The following is a 21,526-nucleotide window of genomic DNA, read 5'->3' on the forward strand; positions in this document are numbered from 1 at the left end:
CATTGAATCTATGTATTACTTTGGACAGTATGGCCATTCTCATGATATTGATTCTTCCTATCCGTGAGCATGAAATGTTTTTCCATTTGTTTGTGTCCTCTCTTACTTCCTTTAGCAGTGGTTTGTAGTTCTCCTTGAAGAGGTTCTTCACATCTTTTGTAAGTTGTATTCCTAGGTATTTTATTCTCTTTGTAGCAATTGTAAATGGAAGTTCATGATTTGGCTCTCTATTATTGGTGTATAGGAATGCTTGTGATTTTTGCACACTGATTTTGTATCCTGAGACTTTGCTGAAGTTGCTTATCAGCTTAAGGAGATTTTGGGCTGAGACAAAGGGCTTATCTAAATATACAATCATGTCATCTGCAAACAGAGACAATTTGACTTCCACTCTTCCTATTTGAATACGCTTTATTTCTTTCTCTTGCCTGATTGCCCTGGCCAGAACTTCCAATATTATGTTGAATAGGAGTGGAGTGAGAGGGCGTCCTTGTCTTGTGCAGGATTTCAAAGGGAATGCTTCTAGCTTTTGCCCATTCAGTGTGATGTTGGTTGTGGGTTTGTCATAAATAGCTCTTATTATTTTGAGATACATTCCATCAATGCCTAGTGTATTGAGAGATTTTAGCATGAAGGGATGTTGAATTTTTTCAAAGGCCTTACTGCTGCATCTATTGAGACAATCATGTGGTTTTCATTGTTTGTTCTATTTGTGTGATGGATTATGTTTATTAATTTGCATATGTTCAACCAGCCTTGCATCCCAGGGATGAAGCCAACTTGATCGTGGTGGGTAAGGTTTTTGATGTGCTACTGGATTTGGTTTGCCAGTAGTTTGTTGAGGATATTTGCATTGATGTTCATCAGGGATATTGGCCTGAAATTTTCTTTTTTTGTGTATCTCTGCCAGGTTTTGGTGTTAGAATGATGCTGGCCTCATAAAATGAGTTAGGGAGGAGTCCCTCTTTTTCTTTTGTTTGGAATAGTTTCAGAAGGAATGGTACCAGCTCCTCTTTGTACCTGTGGTAGAAATCGGCTGTGAATCCATCTGGTCCTGGATTTTTTTTTGGTTGGTAGGCTATTAATTACTGCCTCAATTTGAGAACTTGCTATTGGTCTATTCAGGGATTCGACTTCTTCCTTGATTAGTCTTGGGAGGGTATATGTGTCCAGGAAAATCCATTTCTTCTAGATTTTATGGTTTATTTGCATAGAGGTGTTTATAGTATTCTCTGATGGTAGTTTGTATTTCTGTGGGATCAGTGATTATATCCCCTTTTTCATTATTTAATATATCTATTTGATTCTTCTCTCTTCTTTATTAATCTAGCTTGTGCTCTATCTATTCTGTTAAACTTTTCAAAAAACCAGCCCCTGGATTCATTGATTTTTTTGAAGGTTTTTTCCTGTCTCTATCTCCTTCAGTTCTGCTCTGATCTTAGTTATTTCTTGTCTTCTGCTAGCTTTTGAACTTGTTTGCTCTTGTTTCTCTAGTTCTTTTAATTGTGATGTTAGGGTGTCGATTTTAGATCTTTCGCACTTTCTCCTGTGGGCATTTAGTGCTATAAATTTCCCTCTAAACACTGCTTTAGTTATGTCCCAGAGATTCTAGTATGTTGTGTCTTTGTTCTCATTGGTTTCAAAGAATTTATTTATTTCTGGCTTCATTTTGTTATTTACTCAGTAGTCATTCAGGAGCAGGTTGTTCAGTTTCCATGTAGTTGTGTGGTTTTGAGTGAGGCTTTTTGTTTGTTTGTTTGTAGGTATCTATTAGGTTCACTTGGTCCAGAGCTGAGTTCAAGTCCTGAATATCCTTGTTAATTTTCTGTCTTGATGATCTGTCTAATATTGACAGTGGGGTGTTAAAGTTTCCCACTGTTATTGTGTGGGAGTCTAAGTCTCTTTGTAGTCTGTAAGGACTTGCTTTATGAATCTGGGTGCTTCTGTATTGGGTGCCTATATATTTAGGATGGTTAGCTCTTCTTGTTGAATTGATCCCTTTACCATTAGGTAATGCCCTTCTTTGTCTTTTTTGATCTTTGTTGCTTTAAAGTCTTTTACCAGAGACTGGGATTGCAATGCCTGCTTTTTTTTGCTTTCCATTTGCTTGGTAGATCTTCCTCCATCTCTTTATTTTGAGCCTATGTGTGTGTTTCATATGAGACGGGTCTCCTGAATATGGCACACCAATGGGTCTTGACTCTTTATCCAATTTGCTAGTCTGTGTTTTTAACCGGGGTATTTAGCTTATTTATATTTAAGGTTAATATTGTTATGTGTGAATTTGATCCTGTGAATATGATGTTAGCTGGTTATTTTGCCCATTAGTTGATGCAGTTTCTTCATAGTGTTGATGGTTTTACAACTTGGTATGTTTTGCAGTCACTGGTACTAGTTTTTCCTTTCCATGTTTAGTGCTTCCTTGAGGAGCTCTTTTGAGGCAGGCCTGGTAGTGACAAAATCCCTCAGCCCTTGCTTGTCTGTAAAGGAATTTATTTCTCCTTCGCTTGTGAAGCTTAGTTTGGCTGGATATGAAATTCTGGGTGAAAAATTCTTTTCTTTAAGAATTTTGAATATTGGTCCCCACTCTTTTCTGACTTACAGGGTTTTGGCAGAGAGATCTGCTGTTAGTCTGATGGTCTTTCCTTTGTGGGTAACCCAACCTTTCTTTCTGGCTGCCCTTCACATATTTTCCTTCATTTCAACCTTCATGAGTCTGACGATTATGTGTCTTGGGGTTGCTCTTCTCGAGGAGTATCTTTGTGGTGTTCTCTGTATTTACTGAATTAGAATGTTGGCCCATCTTGCTAGGTTGGGGAGGTTCTTCTGGATAATATCCTGAAGAGTGTTTTCCAACTTGGTTCCATTCTCCCCGTCACTTTCAGGTAACCAATCAAACATAGGGTTTGTCTTTTCACGTAGTCCCATATTTCTTGGAGGCTTTGTTTGTTCGTTTTCATTCTTTTTTCTCTAATCTTGTCTTCATGCTTTATTTCATTAAGTTGATCTTCAATCTCTGATATCCTTTCTTCCGCTTGATTGATTTGGCTATTGATACTTGTGTTTGCTTCACGAAGTTCTCGTGCTGTGTTTTTCAGCTTCATCAGGTCATTTATATTCTTCTCTAAACTGGTTATTCTAGTTAGCAATTCCTCTATCCTGTTTTCAACGTTCTTAGCTCCCTTGCATTGGGTTAGAACGTGAACATGCTCCTTTAGCTCAGAGGAGTTTGTTATTACCCACCTTCTGATGCCTACTTCTGTCTATTCATCAAACTCATTCTCCATCCAGTTTTGTTCCCTTGCTGGTGAGGAGTTGTGATCCTTTGGAGGAGAAGAGGCGTTCTGATTTTTGAAATTTTCCGCCTTTTGCATAGGTTTTTCCTCATCTTCATGGATTTATCTAACTTTGGTCTTTGATGCTGGTGACCTTTGGATGGGATTTTAGTGTGGACATCCTTTTTGTTGATGTTGATGCTATTCCTTTCTGTTTGTTAGTTTTCCTTCTAACAGGCCCCTCTGCTGTAGGTCTGCTGGAGTTTGCTGCAGGTCCACTCCAGACCCTGTTTGCCAGGGTATCACTAGCAGAGGTTGTAGAACAGCAAAGATTGCTGCCTGTTTTTTCCTCTGGAAGCATTGTTCCCAGAGGGGCACCCACCAGTTGCCAGCTGGAGCTCTCCTGTATGAAGTGTCTGTGGACCCCTGCTGGGAGGTGTCTCCCAATCAGGAGGCACAGGGGTCAAGGATCCACTTGAGGAGGCAGTCTGTTCCTTAGCAGCGGTCTAGCACTGTGCTGGGAGATTCACTGCTCTCTTCAGAGCCGGCAGTCAGGAACGTTTAAATCTGCTGAAGCTGTGCCCGCAGCCTCCTGCTCTGTCCCAGGGAGGTGGGAGTTTTATCTATATGCCCCTGACTGGAGCTGCTGCCTTTCTTTCAGAGATGCCCTGGCTAGAGAGGAGGGATCTAGAGAGGCAGTCTGGCTACAGTGGCTTTGCTGAGCTGTGGTGGGCTCCACCCAGTTCGAATTTCCTGGCGGCTTTGTTTACACTGTGAGGGCCTACTCAAGCCTCAGTAATGGTGGACGCCCTTCCCCCTACCAAGCTTAAGCTTCCCAGGTTGACTTTAGACTGCTGTGCTGGCAGTTAGAATTTCAAGCCAGTGGATCTTAGCTTGCTGGTCTCTGTGGGGCTGGGATCTTCTGAGCCGGGCTAGACCACTTGGCTCCCTGGCTTCAGCCCCCTTTCCAGGGCAGTAAACAGTTTTGTCTCACTGGCATTCCAGGTGCCACTGGGGTATGAAAAAAAAACTCCTGCAGCTATTAGTATCTGCCCAAATGGCCGCCCAGTTTTGTGGTTGAAACCCAGGACCCTGGTGGCATAGGCACCTGTGAGAATCTCCTGGTCTGCGGGTTGTGAATATCATGGGAAAAGTGCAGTGTCTGGGCTGGAATACACCATCCCTCATGGCACAGTCCCTCATGGCTTTCCTTGACTAGGGGAGGTACTTCCCCGACCCCTTGCACTTCTATGCCTCACCCAAGGAGGTGCTTTGTATCAGGCTTAGTTACTGACCAGCTGTGACCTGAACCTAAGTTCACTCATCTGATAAAAGAGAAACCTACTTTATCTGCCAGGTATCCACTTATTTGCTGTTCAGAATAAATGAACTTAATGAGATAAAGTGTCTCTTACAGGACTGGCACATGTTAGGAGCTCACCAAACAGTAGTGACTGGTTATTATCATTGACAATTATAATATTTGTGATTTAGGTTGGAACTCAGTTTATCCGTGGTGTGTCTGGAGGAGAAAGAAAAAGGACTAGTATAGGAATGGAGCTTATCACTGATCCTTCCATCTTGTTCTTGGACGAGCCTACAACGGGCTTAGACTCAAGCACAGCAAATGCTGTCCTTTTGCTCCTGAAAAGGTAAATGCTATGGGAACATTATCTTTAGTTAATATCTTATCACTACTATGTCCCAGATATTCTTGGTGCAGGGGGTTCAGAAATGATCAAAACAATTTCTTCCTCTTCTGTTGGAGGGAAAGTCACTTGAGAAGTGAAAAGCATTATCAAGAAAAACAAAGCAGGTAAGAGTGTAGGGAAGGATTGCTGTGATGAGGGTGGGGGCAGGGTTGGGCCTGTTTTGTGCTGTCTCTTTAGCTTCTTTACTCAACACCAACAGATACACACATACACATTTTTTCTATCTCTCTGCTCTGTAACACTGAACATTTTGTAGTTTTCTGAGTAGACTTTTTTATTTCACATCTTTTTCATCTTATTCTTCCACCTTCAGTGCTTTTTCTTCTTAACTTTCTCCTGTTGGGCCTTTTTTACTCTGCTTATATCATCTTCAGACTGGGTTGTGAGTCTCCCATTTTGCTTACCAGGAATCCTTAGCTTCTTCTGTTTCATATTGTGCTGAAATTGTTGACCTACTGGCCTGATCCTCTTTGAGGCAGAATGTCTTTGTATACATGCTAGCATACAGTAGGTTCTTAGAAAATGTTAAAATTGAAGTGACTCTTCACATATAATATTTTGAATAGTAACAGTTTCGAACAGTGATTTTGGCCCTTCTTCTACCTGTGTATTGTTATTATAATTATTACAAATATTATTACAATTCAAAGTGAGATTTGGGTGGGGACACATATCATTCCACCCCTGGTCCCTCCCTCCCAAATCTCATGTCCTCACAGTTTGAAACCAATCATGCCTTCCCAAGAGTCTCCCAAAGTTCATTTCAGCTTTAACTCAGAAGTTCACGATCTAAAGTTTCATCTGAGACAGGGCAAGTTCTGTCCACCTATGAGCCTGTAAAATCAAAAGCAAGTTAGTAACTTCCTAGATACAACAGGAGTACAGGCATTGGGTAAATACATCTGTTCCAAATGGGAGAAAATGGCCAAAATGGAGGGGCTACAGGTCCCGTGCAAGTCCAAAATACAAAGGGGCAGTCAAATCTTAAAGCTCCGAAATTATCTTCTTTGATTCCATATCTCACATCCAAGTCACACTGATGCAAGAGATGGGCTCCAAGGGCCTTGGGAGGCTCTGGCCTTGTGGATTTTCAGGGTACAGCCCCTCGCGTGGCTGCTTTCACAGGCTGATATTGAGTGTCTGTGGCTTTTCCAGATGCACAGTGCAAGCTGTTGTTGGATCTACCATTCCGGGGTCTTAAGCTATGATGGCCCTCTTCTCACTACTCCACTAGGCAGTGCCCCACTGGGGGCCCTGTGTAGGGGCTCCCACCCCACATTTCCCATCTGCACTGCTCTAGCAGAGGTTCTCCATGAGGGCTCCAGCCCTGAAGTTGACTTCTGCCTGGACATCCAGGTATTTCCATACATCCTCTGAAATCTAGGCGGAGGGCAGGCCTAACACTACATGGAAGCCACCAAAGCTTGAGTCTTGCACTCTCTGAAACAACAGCCTGAACTCTCTGTTGGTCCCCTTTAACCATGGCTGGAACATACGGCACCAAGTCTCGAGACTGCATGAAGCAGTAAGGCCCTGGGCCTGGCCCAGGAAACCATTTTTTCCTCCTATGCCTCTGAGCCTGTGATGGGAGGGGCTGCTGTAAAGACCTCTGACATGCCCTGGAGACATTTTCCCCATTATCTTGGTGACTAACATTTGGCTCCCTGTTACTTATGCAAATTTCTGTAGCAGGTTTGAATTTCTCCTCAGAAAATGGATTTTTTCTTTTTTATTGCATCATCGGGCTGCAAATTTTCTGAGCTTTTATGCTCTGCTTCTCTTTTAAACATAAGTTCTAATTTCAAACCATATATTTGTGAGTGAATAAAACCGAATGCTTTTAACACACCTGAGTCACCTCTTGAATGCTTTGTTGCTTAGAAATTTCTTATGCTAGATGCTCTAAGTCATCTCTCTCAAGTTCACAGTTCCACAAATATCTAGGACAGGGGCAAAATGCCACCAATCTCTTTGCTAAAACATAGCAAGAGTCACCTCTATTCCAGTTCCCAACAAGTTCCTCATCTCCATCTGAGACCACCTCAACCTGGACTTGATTGTCCATATCGCTATCAGCATTTTGGTCAAAGCCATTCAACAAGTCTCTGGAGTTTCCAAATTTTCCCACATCTTCCTGTCTTCTTCTTAGCCCTCCAAACTGTTCCAACTTCTACCTGTTACCCAGTTCCAAAGTAGCTTCCAGATTTTTGGGTATCTTACAGCAGCATCCTACTCTACCAGTACCAATTTACTGTATTAGTCTGTTCTCATGTCTGCTAGGTATGTCTGTTAATAAAGACATACCTGACACTAGATAATTTATAAAGGAAAGAAGTTTCATGGACTCACAGTTGCACATGGCTGGGGAGACCTCACAATTATGGCAGAAGGCAAAGAAGCAGCAAAGGCATGTTGTACATGGCGGCAGGCAAGAGAGCTTGTGCAGGGGAACTCCCATTTATAAAACCATCAGATCTTGTGAAACATTGTCAGTACCATGAGAATAGTATGGGGGAACTGCCCCCATGATTCAGTTATCTCCACCTGCCCCTGCCCTTGATACATGGGGATTGTTATAATTGAAGGTGAGATTTGGGTGGGCACACAGCCAAACCTTATCAACCTGTAAGTCATAACTCCTGTGAAAAGGTAAGTTAGCACTGTTTTGGCCATGGACTTAGACCAGAGATTAAATCCCAGCCTTGTCTCTTACTAACAGTGATCCCTTGGCCAGTTGCTTAGTTGCTTGATCCTTTAAGACATATTTATAAAATGAGGGTAATAATAATAATATTAGAACTGCCTCATAACAATACTGTGAAAATTGAAATGAAGTTATCTCTAAAGTATTTAGCAAAGACATAGTAAGTACTCAGTTATGTTAATTGCATTATTAGGGCAGAAGAGTGAAAACTAATTTTTAAAGAGCCAGAAGACCTAAATGATAAGTCAGAATGAGATATATGACCGTTTTAATATGTAGTCCATGGTTAGTTCTCAAATCTTGAAAATACTTGCAGATTACCTGGGTTGCTTCTTAAAATGCAGATTCCCTAGACCTACTCTCAGAGATTCTAATTCAATGTTTGGGAAGACTGTCCTAGAATCTGCATTTTTAATAACCATTCTAGTTGATTCTAGATTGTCAATGCAACATACTTTGAAAATTCCTATTCTGTTTTAACAAAAGCTTTGAATTTAGGTTTCCTAACTATAGGTAAATAATATGAGAAGAAAAGTTAGTAAGACAAAGTCAAGTTGAACTAGAAGCAAACAATCTAAAGGCAAGAATGGAGTATGTTACCAAGAAGTACAAGTTTCAGATATTTAATGACTCATTATTGTCTCACTTTTAACCTAGGATGTCTAAGCAGGGACGAACAATCATCTTCTCCATTCATCAGCCTCGATATTCCATCTTCAAGTTGTTTGATAGCCTCACCTTATTGGCCTCAGGAAGACTTATGTTCCATGGGCCTGCTCAGGAGGCCTTGGGATACTTTGAATCAGCTGGTATGGTTGACTTTTTAATGCTGTAAAACCCTTCATTAATAGAATCCTGAAGGAGAGCAAAGCGGGTGTGCAGGAGTGCTGTTTGGTCTTTGGGTAGACATACCATGAGAATCCATCACTTCAAAATATATTTGTTCCATTTGGTGCTAGTATTTTTCTTCATTGTGCACCACAGCTTGTTATTGAGGTATCTTTCTTGTCCTATTTGAATGTGCATGCGTGTATGAGTATTTCTGCTGGGCCTATATTCTGCTTCCTAGTTATAGTGACCATTTCTTAAAAGCTCAGTAATTAATATGTTGGCCTTATAGCCAGTTATTCTGTCACTTGAACATTTTTGGAAAGGCCTAATATGGTTGTCTTCTTGACCATATAACAGATGAGGCCTTATAATTTTTTCCCCTTGCACATGATGTTGGTCTGCCTTGATGAGCACTCATGGAGATGCTACTTAATTGTATTTATTTTTATTTTTATTATTTTTTTTGAGATGGAATCTCGCACTGTCACCCAGGCTGGAGTGCAATGATGTGATCTTGGCTCACTGCAAGCTCCGCCTCCTGGGTTCACGCCATTCTCCTGCCTCAGCCTCCTGAGTAGCTGGGACTACAGGCGCCTGCCACCACGCCGGGCTCATTGTTTTGTATTTTTTTAGTAGAGATGGAGTTTCACCATGTTAGCCAGGATGGTCTTGATCTCCTGACCTTCTGATCCGCCGCCTGGGCTGCCCAACGTGCTAGGATTATAGGTGTGAGCCACTGCACCCAGCCAATTTTGTTTTTTAGGGTTTGTTTGTTTTTTTCTTTTGAGATGGGATCGCACTCTGTCACCCAGGCTGGAGTACAGTGGCACAATCTTGACTCACTCCTTGAGCCTCAACCCCCCGGGCTCAAGCCATCCTCCCACCTCAGCCGCCCAAGCAGCTGGGACTATAGGCACATGCCACCATAGCTAGCTAATTTTTGTATTTTTTGTAGAGTCGGGGTCTTGCCATGTTGCCCAGGATGGTCTCAAACTCCTGAGCTAAAGCAATCTGCCATGGCCTCCCAAAGTGCTGGGATTACAGGTGTGAGCCACCATGCCCGGCAGACACTACTTAATTTTCTGGTAACTGTAGATTGCAACTTTAGCGCTTGAGTGGGTATCGGTCAATACAGTGGTTAGTCCTAAACCTGACTTAGATGGACCAAAATTTCTAACAATCTTGGACTGCATGATTCTTTTTATTTTAAATTGAAATGTGTGATTTTTAAAATTTTAGATAGAAATATGCGAGTTTTTTAAATGGCTTGTGTGGTCTGCCTCATTTTAGAGATATTTGGATATGATTATAAATGATTCCCTATGATCCTAAATATAATTTTAGATATTCATTGGCCATGTTTCTTAGTTTTTAAAAAAGGGGATTAACTAAGAGTCAGATTTCAGGCCACACTGAGTTCAGATGATCTCATTATCTGAAGCTGAACGGTTCAGGTGTGCTGTGCTGGCCATGTTCTATCGAGAATACTGCTCAGGGGATTTGTTCTCTATTTGGAATTATAGCAGCACAGCAGTTGATTTGGATTTTGGAATTAATTAATTAATTTACTTTTGAGACAAGGTCTCACTCTGTCGTCCAGGCTGGAGTGCAGTGGTGCTTTCTGAGCTCACTGCAACTTCCGCCTCCCAGGTTCAAGCGATTCTTGTGCCTCAGCCTCCCTAGTAGCTGAGATTATTGTCATAAGCCAACACACCTGGCTAATTTTTGTGTTTTTAGTATAAATGGGGTTTTGCCATGTTGGCTATGTTGGTCTCAAACTCCTGGGCTCAAGTGATTTGCCGGTCTCGGCCTCCCAAAGTGCTGGGATTGCAGATGTGAGCCACTGCACCTGGCCCTGGACCTCTGAATTTAGTATGTGGGGAAGCAGTCATTGCTGATGTGGGTTCCATCATTCTGGCATTCCCTAGGTGAACTCAGAGAGCAAAACACACCTGGGCTTTTGGTATTTTTTTCTTGGGTCTATATTTAGATTTTTGAGGAAGTACTGTTAAGCACCAGAGCATACTGATAGCTATTTCAGGTCTCATGAATTACGATAGGTAAGGACCAAGCACTAATGCAAAATGCCCTGCAAATCCAAGGTTGGCTTGGAGTGTTTTCTTCTTTTCCTTTTCCTTTTCCTTTTTTTTTTTCTTTTCTTTTCTTTTCCTTTCTTTTCTTTTCTTCTTTTCTTTTCCTTTCCTTTCCTTTTCTTTTGTTTTTCGGCCTGGAGACAAAGAATTGCTGAAATATTGTGTGATAGGCTGGGCACAGTGGCTCATGCCTGTAATCCCAGCACTTATGGGTGGATCACTTGAGGCCAGGAGTTAGAGACCAGCCTCGAACTGGTCGAACATGGTGAAACCCTGTCTCTACTGAAAGTACAAAAATTAGTTGGATGCGGTCATGCACGCTTCTAATCCCACCTACTTGGGAGGCTGAGGCAGGAGAATCACCTGAACTCGGGAGGCAGAGGTTTCAGTGAACCAAGATCCCCTACCACATTCCAGCCTGGGTGACAGAGGGAGACCCTGTCTCAAAAAAAAAAAAAAAAAAGAAACCAAATATATATATATATAGTGTGATTGAATATATAAAAAGAAAGGGTAAAATTAGTGGGGGAAGAAGAGAGAAAGAAAGTTAGGGAGAAGTCGTTAGATTCTGTCTTCTCTAGCCTCACCTCCCTTGCCCTCTGAAAGTGACTTCTCTTTATTTTCCAAGACCATCATGTTTGTGTTTTTGGGCTGCCTTCTTTCATAGGTTATCACTGTGAGGCCTATAATAACCCTGCGGACTTCTTCTTGGACATCATTAATGGAGATTCCACTGCCGTGGCATTAAACAGAGAAGAAGACTTTAAAGGTATATGAATGTGTTACAGTCCCAGATTTTTGCCTAATTGAATTGGCTGAAATTTAACAATGTGGTGGCTAATTAAAATGTGACTTCGTGAATTTCTGTTAATGCAGTCTTCTGATCCCAGTCAACACAAACATTTTGTTGTCTGTGAGTGCTGCTGGTGTTTTTGATTTAATTTATAAATGAGAATTTATATGGTATTGTCAGTTCCAAGAGGAGTTAACATTTTTTAAAATGCTCACTGTTTGTATAGGGTTTTTAAAATAAACTTGGCAATGTATGCATTTGCATATAGTAGGAAGCAACAACCAGATTTTTTTTTTTTTTTTTTTTTTTTTTTTGAGACGGAATCTAGCTCTTGTCACCAAGGCTGGAGTGCAATGGTGCTATCTCGGCTCACTGCACCCTCTGCCTCCTGGGTTCAAGCCATTCTCCTGCTTCAGCTTCCCGAGCAACTAGAATTACAGGCCTGTGCCACCACACCCAGCTAATTTTTGTATATTTAGTAGAGGTGGAGTTTCACGCTGTTGGTCAGGCTCGTTTCGAACTCCTGACCTCAAGTGATCCTCCCACCTTGGCCTCCCAAAGTGTTGGGATTACAGAAGTGAGCCACCACCCCCAGCCATGACCAGAGTTTTATATTAAGAATTAGAACTCTATGGTAAGAAGTCTGTTTTAAAAGAATTAAGGTCAAATAGGAAAACATCAGTGGGTTTGCTATATTCATAAGACTATGGCAGGAGACAGCCTAGTTCTCTGTACTTTTCTTTTATTTCTTTTCTCTTTTAAATATATATTTTAATTTATTACTTACTTTATTTATTTTTATAGAGACAGGGTCTCGTTTCATTGCTCAGGCTGGTGTTGAATTCCTGGCCTCGCATGATCCTCCTCCCTCTGCCTTGCAAAATACTGGGATTACAGGAGTGAGCCACTGTGCCTGACCTGTTATACTTTTCTAATGACAGAGCTCATAATTTTTTATTTCTATTTTTCCTTTTTTTGAGATGGAGTCTTGCTGTCTCGCACAGGCTGGAGTGCAGTAGTGTGATCTCAGCTCACTGCAACCTCCACCTCCCGGGTTCAAGCAATTCTCTTGCCTCAGCCTCCTGAGTAGCTGGGATTACAGGCACGCACCACCACACCAGGCTAATTTTTTTTTGTATTTTTAGTAGAGATGGGGTTTCCCCATATTGGTTAGGCTGGTCTCGAACTCCTGACCTTGTAATCCACCCACCTCAGCCTCCTAAAGTGCTGAGATTACAGGCATGATCCACTGTGCCTGGCCTATTTTTTCTTTCTAAAGCTTTAGAATGAAGGTGTTAGGGAAGAATCCAAGAAAGCGGTCACAGAAAAAATGGGCTAAATTAGTTGTTATTTTGTTCATGTTTCCTTTTTATCCACTGATTGCAAAGCCACGGAGATCATAGAGCCTTCCAAGCAGGATAAGCCACTCATAGAAAAATTAGCCGAGATTTATGTCAACTCCTCCTTCTACAAAGAGACAAAAGCTGAATTACATCAACTTTCCGGGGGTGAGAAGAAGAAGAAGATCACAGTCTTCAAGGAGATCAGCTACACCACCTCCTTCTGTCATCAGCTCAGATGGGTTTCCAAGCGTTCATTCAAAAACTTGCTGGGTAATCCCCAGGCCTCTATAGCTCAGGTAACCAGCAGATTCTTTTGAAATACTCAAATGGGAAAAATGTGGTTCTGTTATCATCTGCTTCAGGATATGTTTATCTTCTACCCACCCTTCCAGTTATTTGTTATCTTCACTCCACCTGGGATATAGAACCAGTCAGCAGAACAAATAAAGGACAATTAAGTTTTACGTTTGGAAAGCTTCTGTTTTTTTGAGACAGAGTCTCACTCTGTTGCCCAGGCTGGAGTGCAGTGGCATGAACTCAGCTCACTGCAGCCCTGACCTCCCTGGGCTCAAGTGATCCTCACACCTCAGCCTCCTGAACAGCTGGGACTACAGGCACATCACACCACATCCAGCTAATTTTTGTGTTTTGTGTAGAGAAGGGGTTTCGCTGTGTTGCCTAGGCTGGTCTTGAACTCATGGGTTCAAGTGATTCTTCTGTCTCAGTCTCCCACAATTCTAGGATTATAGGTGTGAGCCACCATATCTGGCCAGCTTCTTTTTTTTTAGTGGTTTCTTAGACTACCCTAACTCAGAAGTTTTGTGATTTAGACAAGCTGTAATGAATAATCTGAGTAGAAAAATGGTTTTTTTTTTTTTTGGGAAACTGTGAAAGAAATGTCAGCCATGTTTGGAGTTTTCCGGTAGCTGTTCACTTTCGTTCACTGGTTCATTCAACATGTTCTTGTAGGGCCTGTGCTGTGCTTTAGGGATGTGAATCCAGTAGTGAACAAAATGGGCAAAAATAAAACTCTGCTCATGGAGCTAATTTTCTGAGGAAGACAGGTGTGATAAATAATAAATAAATTAAATACATAGCATGTTAGATGGTAGAAGGAACTATGGGGAAACTTTAAGCAGAGAAGGGGTGGAGAAAGGGGAGGAAGAGAGAGAAGTAGGGAGAAGAAGGTTAATTTGCAGTTGGAATCAGGTGATCAGGGAAACCTTCACCTACTGTCACTGAATACACCTGAAGGGAGTATGTGCTGGCCACTCCAAGGGAAGAGCCTGTGTGCAAAGTGCTATTCCTTATCATTGACCTTCCTTAGACAGTTTACAGATCATACAAACATAGTAAGCACATTTGAGTTCACAGAACAAGGCTATTCATTGTTAGATTAACTTTCTGTTAATCAAAATGAGATAATGTTTCTTTATTCTTTGGTTGGCTCTGTGATAGTTGGTGATTATTACTCCTTATGGTTTTTGTCATTCTTTTCTTTAAACATTTTTTTTGTTTTGTTTTTAGAGACTGAGTCTCACTCTGTCACTCATGCTGGAGTGCAGTGGTGCAATCATAGCTCACTGCAACCCCAAACTCTTGGCTCAAGCGATCCTCACACTTCAGCCTCCCGAGTAGCTGGGACTACAAGTGTACACAACACCTGGCTGATGTTTTGATTTTTTGTAGAAACAGGGTCTCACTATGTTGTCCTGGTCTGGATCTCCTGGGCTCAAGTGATCCTCCTGCCTTGGCCTCCCAAAGAGCTGGAATCACAGGTGTGAGCCACCATGCCTGGCCTTTTCTGTTATTCTTAACCCCTCTGTCACCCAAAACATAAGTACTCCCAATTTATTGGTCTAGTCTTCAAAGAAGTCAATTAGGCTGGTTAATTTGGGGCTGTTATTTTTATGAACAATATTGAGTTTCTGTTGAGTACTAAAAGATGGCACGTTGTTGGCTATAGTAAAATATTACTGATGTTTAAACTTGTGCATCATAATTTCCATACCTAAGTATATATATAAATATATCTAAGAGCTTGTATCCCTAGTTGAGTGATACTGCTAATTATGTGTGTGTGTGTATATATATGTGTGTGTATATATATTATGTGTGTATATACATATTATATATGTATATATGTATAGCCACATATATGTATGTATAGCCATACTGCTAATTAAGTGTATATATAAATATATCTAAGAGCTTGTATCCCTAGTTGAGCCATACTGCTAATTGCTCCAAATGTTTTTAGTACTTATAATTTGGTGTTTCTGTCAGAACATTGGGACTTTTACATACTATCAATTGAGGGTAAAATTTTATTCTTTGAGCATAGATTTGATACCATTTGGAAATCAGTCTGGTAGAATCAACCTGGGTTACTTATTGTCAACGGTGAAATGATGTAATGAATTGCTCTTTTGGTGTGATGTATGCGTTAGATTTTGCTTACTTGGAAAATAACTTGAACTAGCTTGCTTCAAAATGTGGTTTATAAATGTCTTGTCTAAATCACCTATGTGGTAATTCTGGAGAGGGCATAATTGGAACATAGCTGTTTTTCACACACTGAGATTCTGCGTGTTTTGATACTGGGCTTCCTTCCAGTGCTAACACCTGGCCTAGTGCCTCCAGGTTTAGCTTCCCTGCCTCATCAGTGGACTCACTTTCACAAAAGGAATTCCAGCCACGTTCAGAGTAGTGGCAGTCTCTTAGATTAAGAATAGAACCTTGGATCTCCCTAAACATCTGTTTAGCAGGACAAGTTTTGTTTAGATTTGTGAAAAACTGGAATATTATCTTAGGGCAGGAGTAGGCAAACTTTTTTATTTTTATTTTGTAAAGGACCAGGTAGTAAAATATTTTAGGCTTTGAAGACCAAGTGGTCTTTGTCTCTTTGTCTCAGGTAGTCAGCTCTGCCGTTTTAGTGTGAAAGCAGCCATAGCTAATAACATAAATAAACAAATATGGCAGTATTCCAATAATAAATGAAAGGCTGGCTAGGTGCAGTGGTTCATGTCTATAATCCCAGCACTTTGGGAGACCAAGGCAGAAGGATGCTTGAGGCCAAGAGTGTGAGAACAGCCTGGGCAATAAAACAAGACCCTATCTTTTTTTCTTTTTTTTTTGAGAGAGAGTCATGCTCTGTTGCCCAGACTGGAGTGCAGTGGTGTGGTGTTGGCTCACTGTAACCTCCGCCTCCTGGGTTCAAGCAATTCTCCTGCCTCAGCCTTCTGAGTAGCTGGGACTACAAGCACCTGCCAACCATGCCAAGCTAATTTTTTTATTTTTAGTAGAGACAGGATTACACCATGTTGGCCAGGCTGGCTTCGAACTCCTGACCTCAGGTGAGTCCACCCACTTCAGCCTCCCACAGTGCTGGGATTACAGGTATGAGTCCAACCAAGACCGTGTCCAACCAAGACCTCTTTAAAAAAAAAAAGGCAACTTTCATTTTATTCCAATAAAAGATTATACATGGGCACTGAAATTTGAATTTCATGTAAATTTTATATTGTGCGAAATAGTATTCTTTTTGACTTTTTATTCAATGATTAGTAAAATGAGCTAGATGTGGTGGTGCATGTCTGTAGACCTAGCTACTCAAAAGGCTGAGGTGGAAGGATTGCTTGAGACCAGAAGTTTTGAGGCTTCAGTGAGCTATGTCAGTGAGCTATGATTACACCACTGCACTCCAGCCTGAGTGACAGAGTGAGACCTTGTCTCTAAAAAATAATAAAAAATAAAGTAAAAAACCATTCTTAGCTCATGGGTGAACAAAGATAGGTGGCTGGCCCTATTTGATCTGTGGGCTATAGCTTAATGATTCCTGATTTAGGGTTTATAATTTTGTATGTTTTAATTCTGAGTTCTTGAAAATTGAGTTGTTAAAATGTTTTATGACTCTCTGCTGATAAATCTTGTATCTGTTGCTTTACAGCTGCACTTTGGCTTGAACTAGTTATTTCTTTATATGATTCAAATTTGGCCTCTGATAATGTGGCTACCAAAGGTTGTATTTGGAAAATCTTAGAATGAATGCATTATCTGTATGAGAAGATTTCATGTTCATTTAAGGTGCAGAGTGTTTCCTGAACAGCTCAACTTGGAAGCAGATGGGGTCTGTGCACTCCTTTGTGCATTGTTTAGTTTGCGTGTTTGTTTTCCTTTCTTTAATGCCAGAAAGAATAACACGGACACACCTTATAAAAGCATGCCAAGGTTACGGGATTGATTATTTTGTCAATATGTTTGAAAGCTGACTTTGAAAACATTTTTAGAACTTTGAAGCTGTTAGGAAACATCTTAATCATAATACTCAGTGTTAGTATAAGATAACAAGTTTGAATGAAAACTTGACAAAGCATGTGGAATGTTTAGTTTGAAAAGTCTGGGTTGGGCATGGTGGCTCATGCATGTAATCCCAGCGCTTTGGGAGGCCAAGGTGGGCGGATCATGAGGTCAGGAGTTCGAGACCAGCCTGGCCAACATAGTGAAACCCCATTTCTACTAAACGTACAAAAAATTAGCCAGGCTTGGTGGGTGGCACATGTAATCCCATTTGCTGGGGAGGCTGAGGCAGGAGATTCGCTTGAACCCTGGAGGTGGAGGTTGCAGTGAGCCAAGATTGTGCCACTGCACTCCAGCTGGGGCAACAGTGCAATACTCCATCTCAAAAAAAAAAAAAAAAAAAATCCTGAATTGAATGTTCTTGACAGTTTTACTATGTGAAAATATAGACTCTTGTATGCACATGCATGAATGCATGTGGATACAGTCATCTGCATTTATTTTGGAAGCTTGGTCTGTTGAAGTATATTCTGAGGGTAATGAAAATATGCCAGCATAATGGATTTCCCCCCAAAATTTCTAAGTGAATTTTAAAAGATATCTCATAAGCAGAAACATTGAAATAATGTTCTTTCCATGCTAGGTTCTTCACAAACTAGTTATCACAGATCATGGTCTGTTTTTGCAGTTTGGTGTGCTTCATGCCAAAAGTGTCCTTGATCAGTTACTTTCAATCTTAATACCACTAGACTGTTGGAGTATTGAGATTTCGTTTTTTTAACTTTGATGATTCCAAGATATGGTAGGATATTTTGTCTTCTTTAGATTACCACTCCTTTTTTAAAATTTTTATTTATTTATCAATTTATTTTTTGAGACAGTCTCACTCTGTCACCCAGGCTGGAGTGCAGTGGTACGATCTCGGCTCACTGCAACCTCCACCTCTAGGATTCAAGTGATTCTTGTGCCTCAGCCTCCTGAGTAGCTGGGACTACAGGCGTACACCACCATGCCTGGCTAATTTTTTTGTGTGTGTTTTTTTTAGTAGAGACAGAGTCTCACCATGTTGCCCAGGCTGGTCTCAAACTCCTGAGCTCAGGCAATCTGCCCCATCGGCCTCCCAAAGTGCTGGGATTACAGGCATGAGCCACCATGCCCAGCCCATTTCTTGTTTTTTAATATTTAACTCATGAGTAAATATAAGTAGGATTTTCTCAAATAAATTATTTCATAACATAACCCTTAACCCTTTGCTTATTGAAGTGTCCTTAAGAGATGCTGTGTCCTAGAAACAAGAGTGATGTTTGTCCAATCTCCTTAGGAGCTATAGAAATCTACTGAGTGGTGAAGAATGGTGACAACGGCAGAGAATTGGCAGCTTAGGTCTGCAGCATTGGCTATAGGCCTCACTGGCTGAAGCAATGAGGAAGCAGTGACAGGAGATGGGTAGTGGAAGCATGAGGAGTGTGTACAGAGAAAGCTGGCCGAATGCTTTGGTGACAGTGACAATGCACTTTTCCAGTGCAGGCATGGACTCCCTAGAGGTTGGATAGTCAGGCTCCATCTCACCCCTCTTTCCTCACTGTGCAAAATTCCATTGTTAGAATTTTTTTAATGTGTGCTTCAAAATTTTTATTTATTTTTAATGTTAAGAATAAAGATATCCTGTTTTCACTTTAACCTCTTGAAATACAAAATGACTCATATTCATTGGCACAAAGGTTGAGAGTTCAGTTCAGGGTCAAAACTCTTAGGCACCTGGACTTTACTTTGCCAAGTCTTGCATTGCTCTGCTACCCTGTGTGGTATTCACAAGCTCAGTAACCTGAAGCAGACCCTGAACTGACTGCCGGGTGGTACAATGGGAGGAAGAGCTGTTCCAGTAGTGTGCTTTGTGTCCTACCAGTCTCCCCAAACCACAGATAACTTAATTTTTAACTTAGGAAGCAGTCTAAATAATGTATGCTGTTTTATTTTCTCCCAGGGACATTGGTCAAGCCATTGAGTGTTTATCTTAATGGCAAGATCTGATTATGTAACCATATATATTATACTAATAAATTGTGTGTATAAGTTTTTATCTCTAACTGAAACTCTTTCCTTTTTTTTTTTTTTTTTTGCATTTTCTTTTGAAAAGATCATTGTCACAGTCATACTGGGACTGGTTATAGGTGCCATTTACTTTGGGCTAGAAAATGATTCTACTGGAATTCAGAACAGGTAAGTAAATGTTTGGATTTTGATTTTAAGAAAGTGCTGTTACTTTTTTCAATCTTATGAAAATCCATTAAGAATTTGAATTTAAGACAAGTATAGTGTAAATGTCATTCTTTTATTGAGGGTAGGATGAGTCAGTTTATTTTTGAGACAGAGTCATGCTCTGTTGCCCAGGCTGGAGTACAGTGGCAGGATCTCAGCCCAGTGCAATCTCCACCTCCCGGGTTCAAGCAATTCTCCTGCCTCAGCCTCCCGAGTAGCTGGGACTACAGGCACCCACCACCATGCCCAGCTAATTTTTGTATTTTTAGTAGAGATGGGGTTGCACCATGTTGGCCAGGCTGGCTTTGAACTCCTGACCTCAGGTGGGTCCTCCCACCTTGACTTCCCAAAGTGCTGGAATTACAGGCATGAGCCACTCCACCTGGCCCAATTATTTTTAAATATACCATTCAGTGGCATTAAGTACATTTACATTGTTGTGCAACTATCACCACCATCCAGCTCTAGAATTCATTTCATCTTCTCAAATGGAATATCTGTACCCATTAAGCAATAACTTCCCATCTCACATCTGCCTCTCCTAACCCCTGGCAGTCATCATTCTACTTTCTGTCTCTGAACCTGACTACTCTAAGACCCTCATATAAGTGGAATCATACAGTGGATATTCATTGGTAACTGGCTTATTTCCTTTAGCTTATTGTCTTTATGGCTCATTCATGTGGCATGTGTCAGATTTCTTTCCTTTGTAAGGTTGAATAATATTCCATTGTATGTGCATACCACATTTTGTTTTTCCATTCATCTATTGATGGAAACTTGGGTTGCTTTCACCTTTTGGCTGTTGCAAACAGTGCTCCCTAGGTCCACAGAGATCTCTTTCAGCCAGGTGTGGTGGCATGTGTCTGTAGTCCCAGCTACTTGGGAGACTGAGGTGGGAGGATTGCTTGAGTCCCGGAGTTCTAGGCTGCAGTGAGCCTATGATTGCACCACTGCAGTCCAGCCTGGGGTGACAGAGTTTGACCCTGTCTCTTAAAAAAACAAACAAAAAACCCCCCCAAAACTATTTTAGTTCCTGCTTTCAGTTATTCAGATATATACCCAGAATTAGAATTTCTGGGTCATATAATCATTCTGTTAATTTTTCTGAGGAACTACTGTACTGTCTTCCACAGTGGCCATACCATTTTACATTCTTACCAGCAGTGCACAAGTGTTCCAGTCTCTCTATGTCCTTACCAACACTTTTCTTTTTCTCCCTTTTAAACAGTAGAGACCCACTGGATCTTCGGAGAAATGTCTATTCAAGTCCTTTGCCCATTTTAAAATGGAATTGTTTGGTTTTTTTTTTTGTTGTCGAAGGAGTGCTTTATGTTTTTGAGGAGAGATTAATCCCTTTTCAGATACATGATTTGCAGATATTTTTCCCCACTCCCTGGGTTGTCTTTTCAGTGTTGACAGTGTCCTTTGATGCATAAACGTTTTTAATTTTGATGTAGTTCAGTTGATCTGTTTCTTCTTTTGTTGCCTGTGAACTAATATCTGTCACTTTTTTAATATATGTGTTTGACTTAGGGGTATGGTGGGGGTGGGACTCAGCTTTTCCTGTTACATGGTTAGCACTTTTGTTAGTGTTGTGATCCTTACCTAGTTTCAGTCACAATGGGCCCTTTAAAACCTCATTTTATGAGGAGACTTTTTATTGATATGTTGTGTTCTGAACATAAGCACTTAGGAATTTTACAGCCCTCAGAGTTCTGGTTATTTCATGTATGGAGAACACTTATGGCAGATACTGTGCTCCGTAGTGCTTGCTGTCCATAGTCTCAGGTTACCACCCCGTGATTTAGAGGAGGTGGATGGTGGCATCCCCATTTTACTATTCTGATGTCTGGAAAAGGCTGATTGTTTTTTAAAGAATAAGCATAAAAGTGGATTCATCACTCAAGTAAAATAAATTCTTTTGTACGGAATCAGATAGTGTCACTCTACAATGAGACTATTATTAAAGAGCCGTTTACCAGAGTGATGTCATTGTTCATGCTTTTCCTCTCTCTGAGGCCTGAGGTATCTGGATTATTTCCAGACTTGCTAGTAGTTGATGATTTGTGTCCCATGTAGATGCCATTTCTTAACCCAGCACAGAATATATCACAGGATCTAAAGGCTGTGGGCCTTTTATATTGTGCAGGAGGAAGCATTTGGAAAGGACGTGGAGTATATGGAGTAACCTGGTCCTCAACTGGAACTTTAAAG

At 41.0% G+C, this 21,526-nt stretch overlaps 1 protein-coding gene across 5 annotated transcripts in view; it reads left to right on the top strand.

Annotated features, from left to right (window-relative positions):
- Window positions 1-21,526, top strand: part of ABCG2 (ATP binding cassette subfamily G member 2 (JR blood group)) — a 141,861-nt gene that overhangs the window by 105,331 nt on the left and 15,004 nt on the right. For all 5 annotated transcript variants that reach the window (XM_017895929.1, XM_017895930.1, XM_017895927.1 and 2 more), the window contains 5 exons: window positions 4,770-4,927; window positions 8,349-8,500; window positions 11,283-11,384; window positions 12,797-13,047; window positions 19,188-19,270. In XM_017895929.1, coding sequence (XP_017751418.1) covers window positions 4,770-4,927; window positions 8,349-8,500; window positions 11,283-11,384; window positions 12,797-13,047; window positions 19,188-19,270 — 746 coding nt within the window. The remainder of the gene's footprint in view (window positions 1-4,769; window positions 4,928-8,348; window positions 8,501-11,282; window positions 11,385-12,796; window positions 13,048-19,187; window positions 19,271-21,526) is intronic.

Source organism: Rhinopithecus bieti, unplaced genomic scaffold, assembly GCF_001698545.2.
Source record: "Rhinopithecus bieti isolate Rb0 unplaced genomic scaffold, ASM169854v2 scaffold_28300, whole genome shotgun sequence".
Classification (NCBI taxonomy): domain Eukaryota; kingdom Metazoa; phylum Chordata; class Mammalia; order Primates; family Cercopithecidae; genus Rhinopithecus; species Rhinopithecus bieti.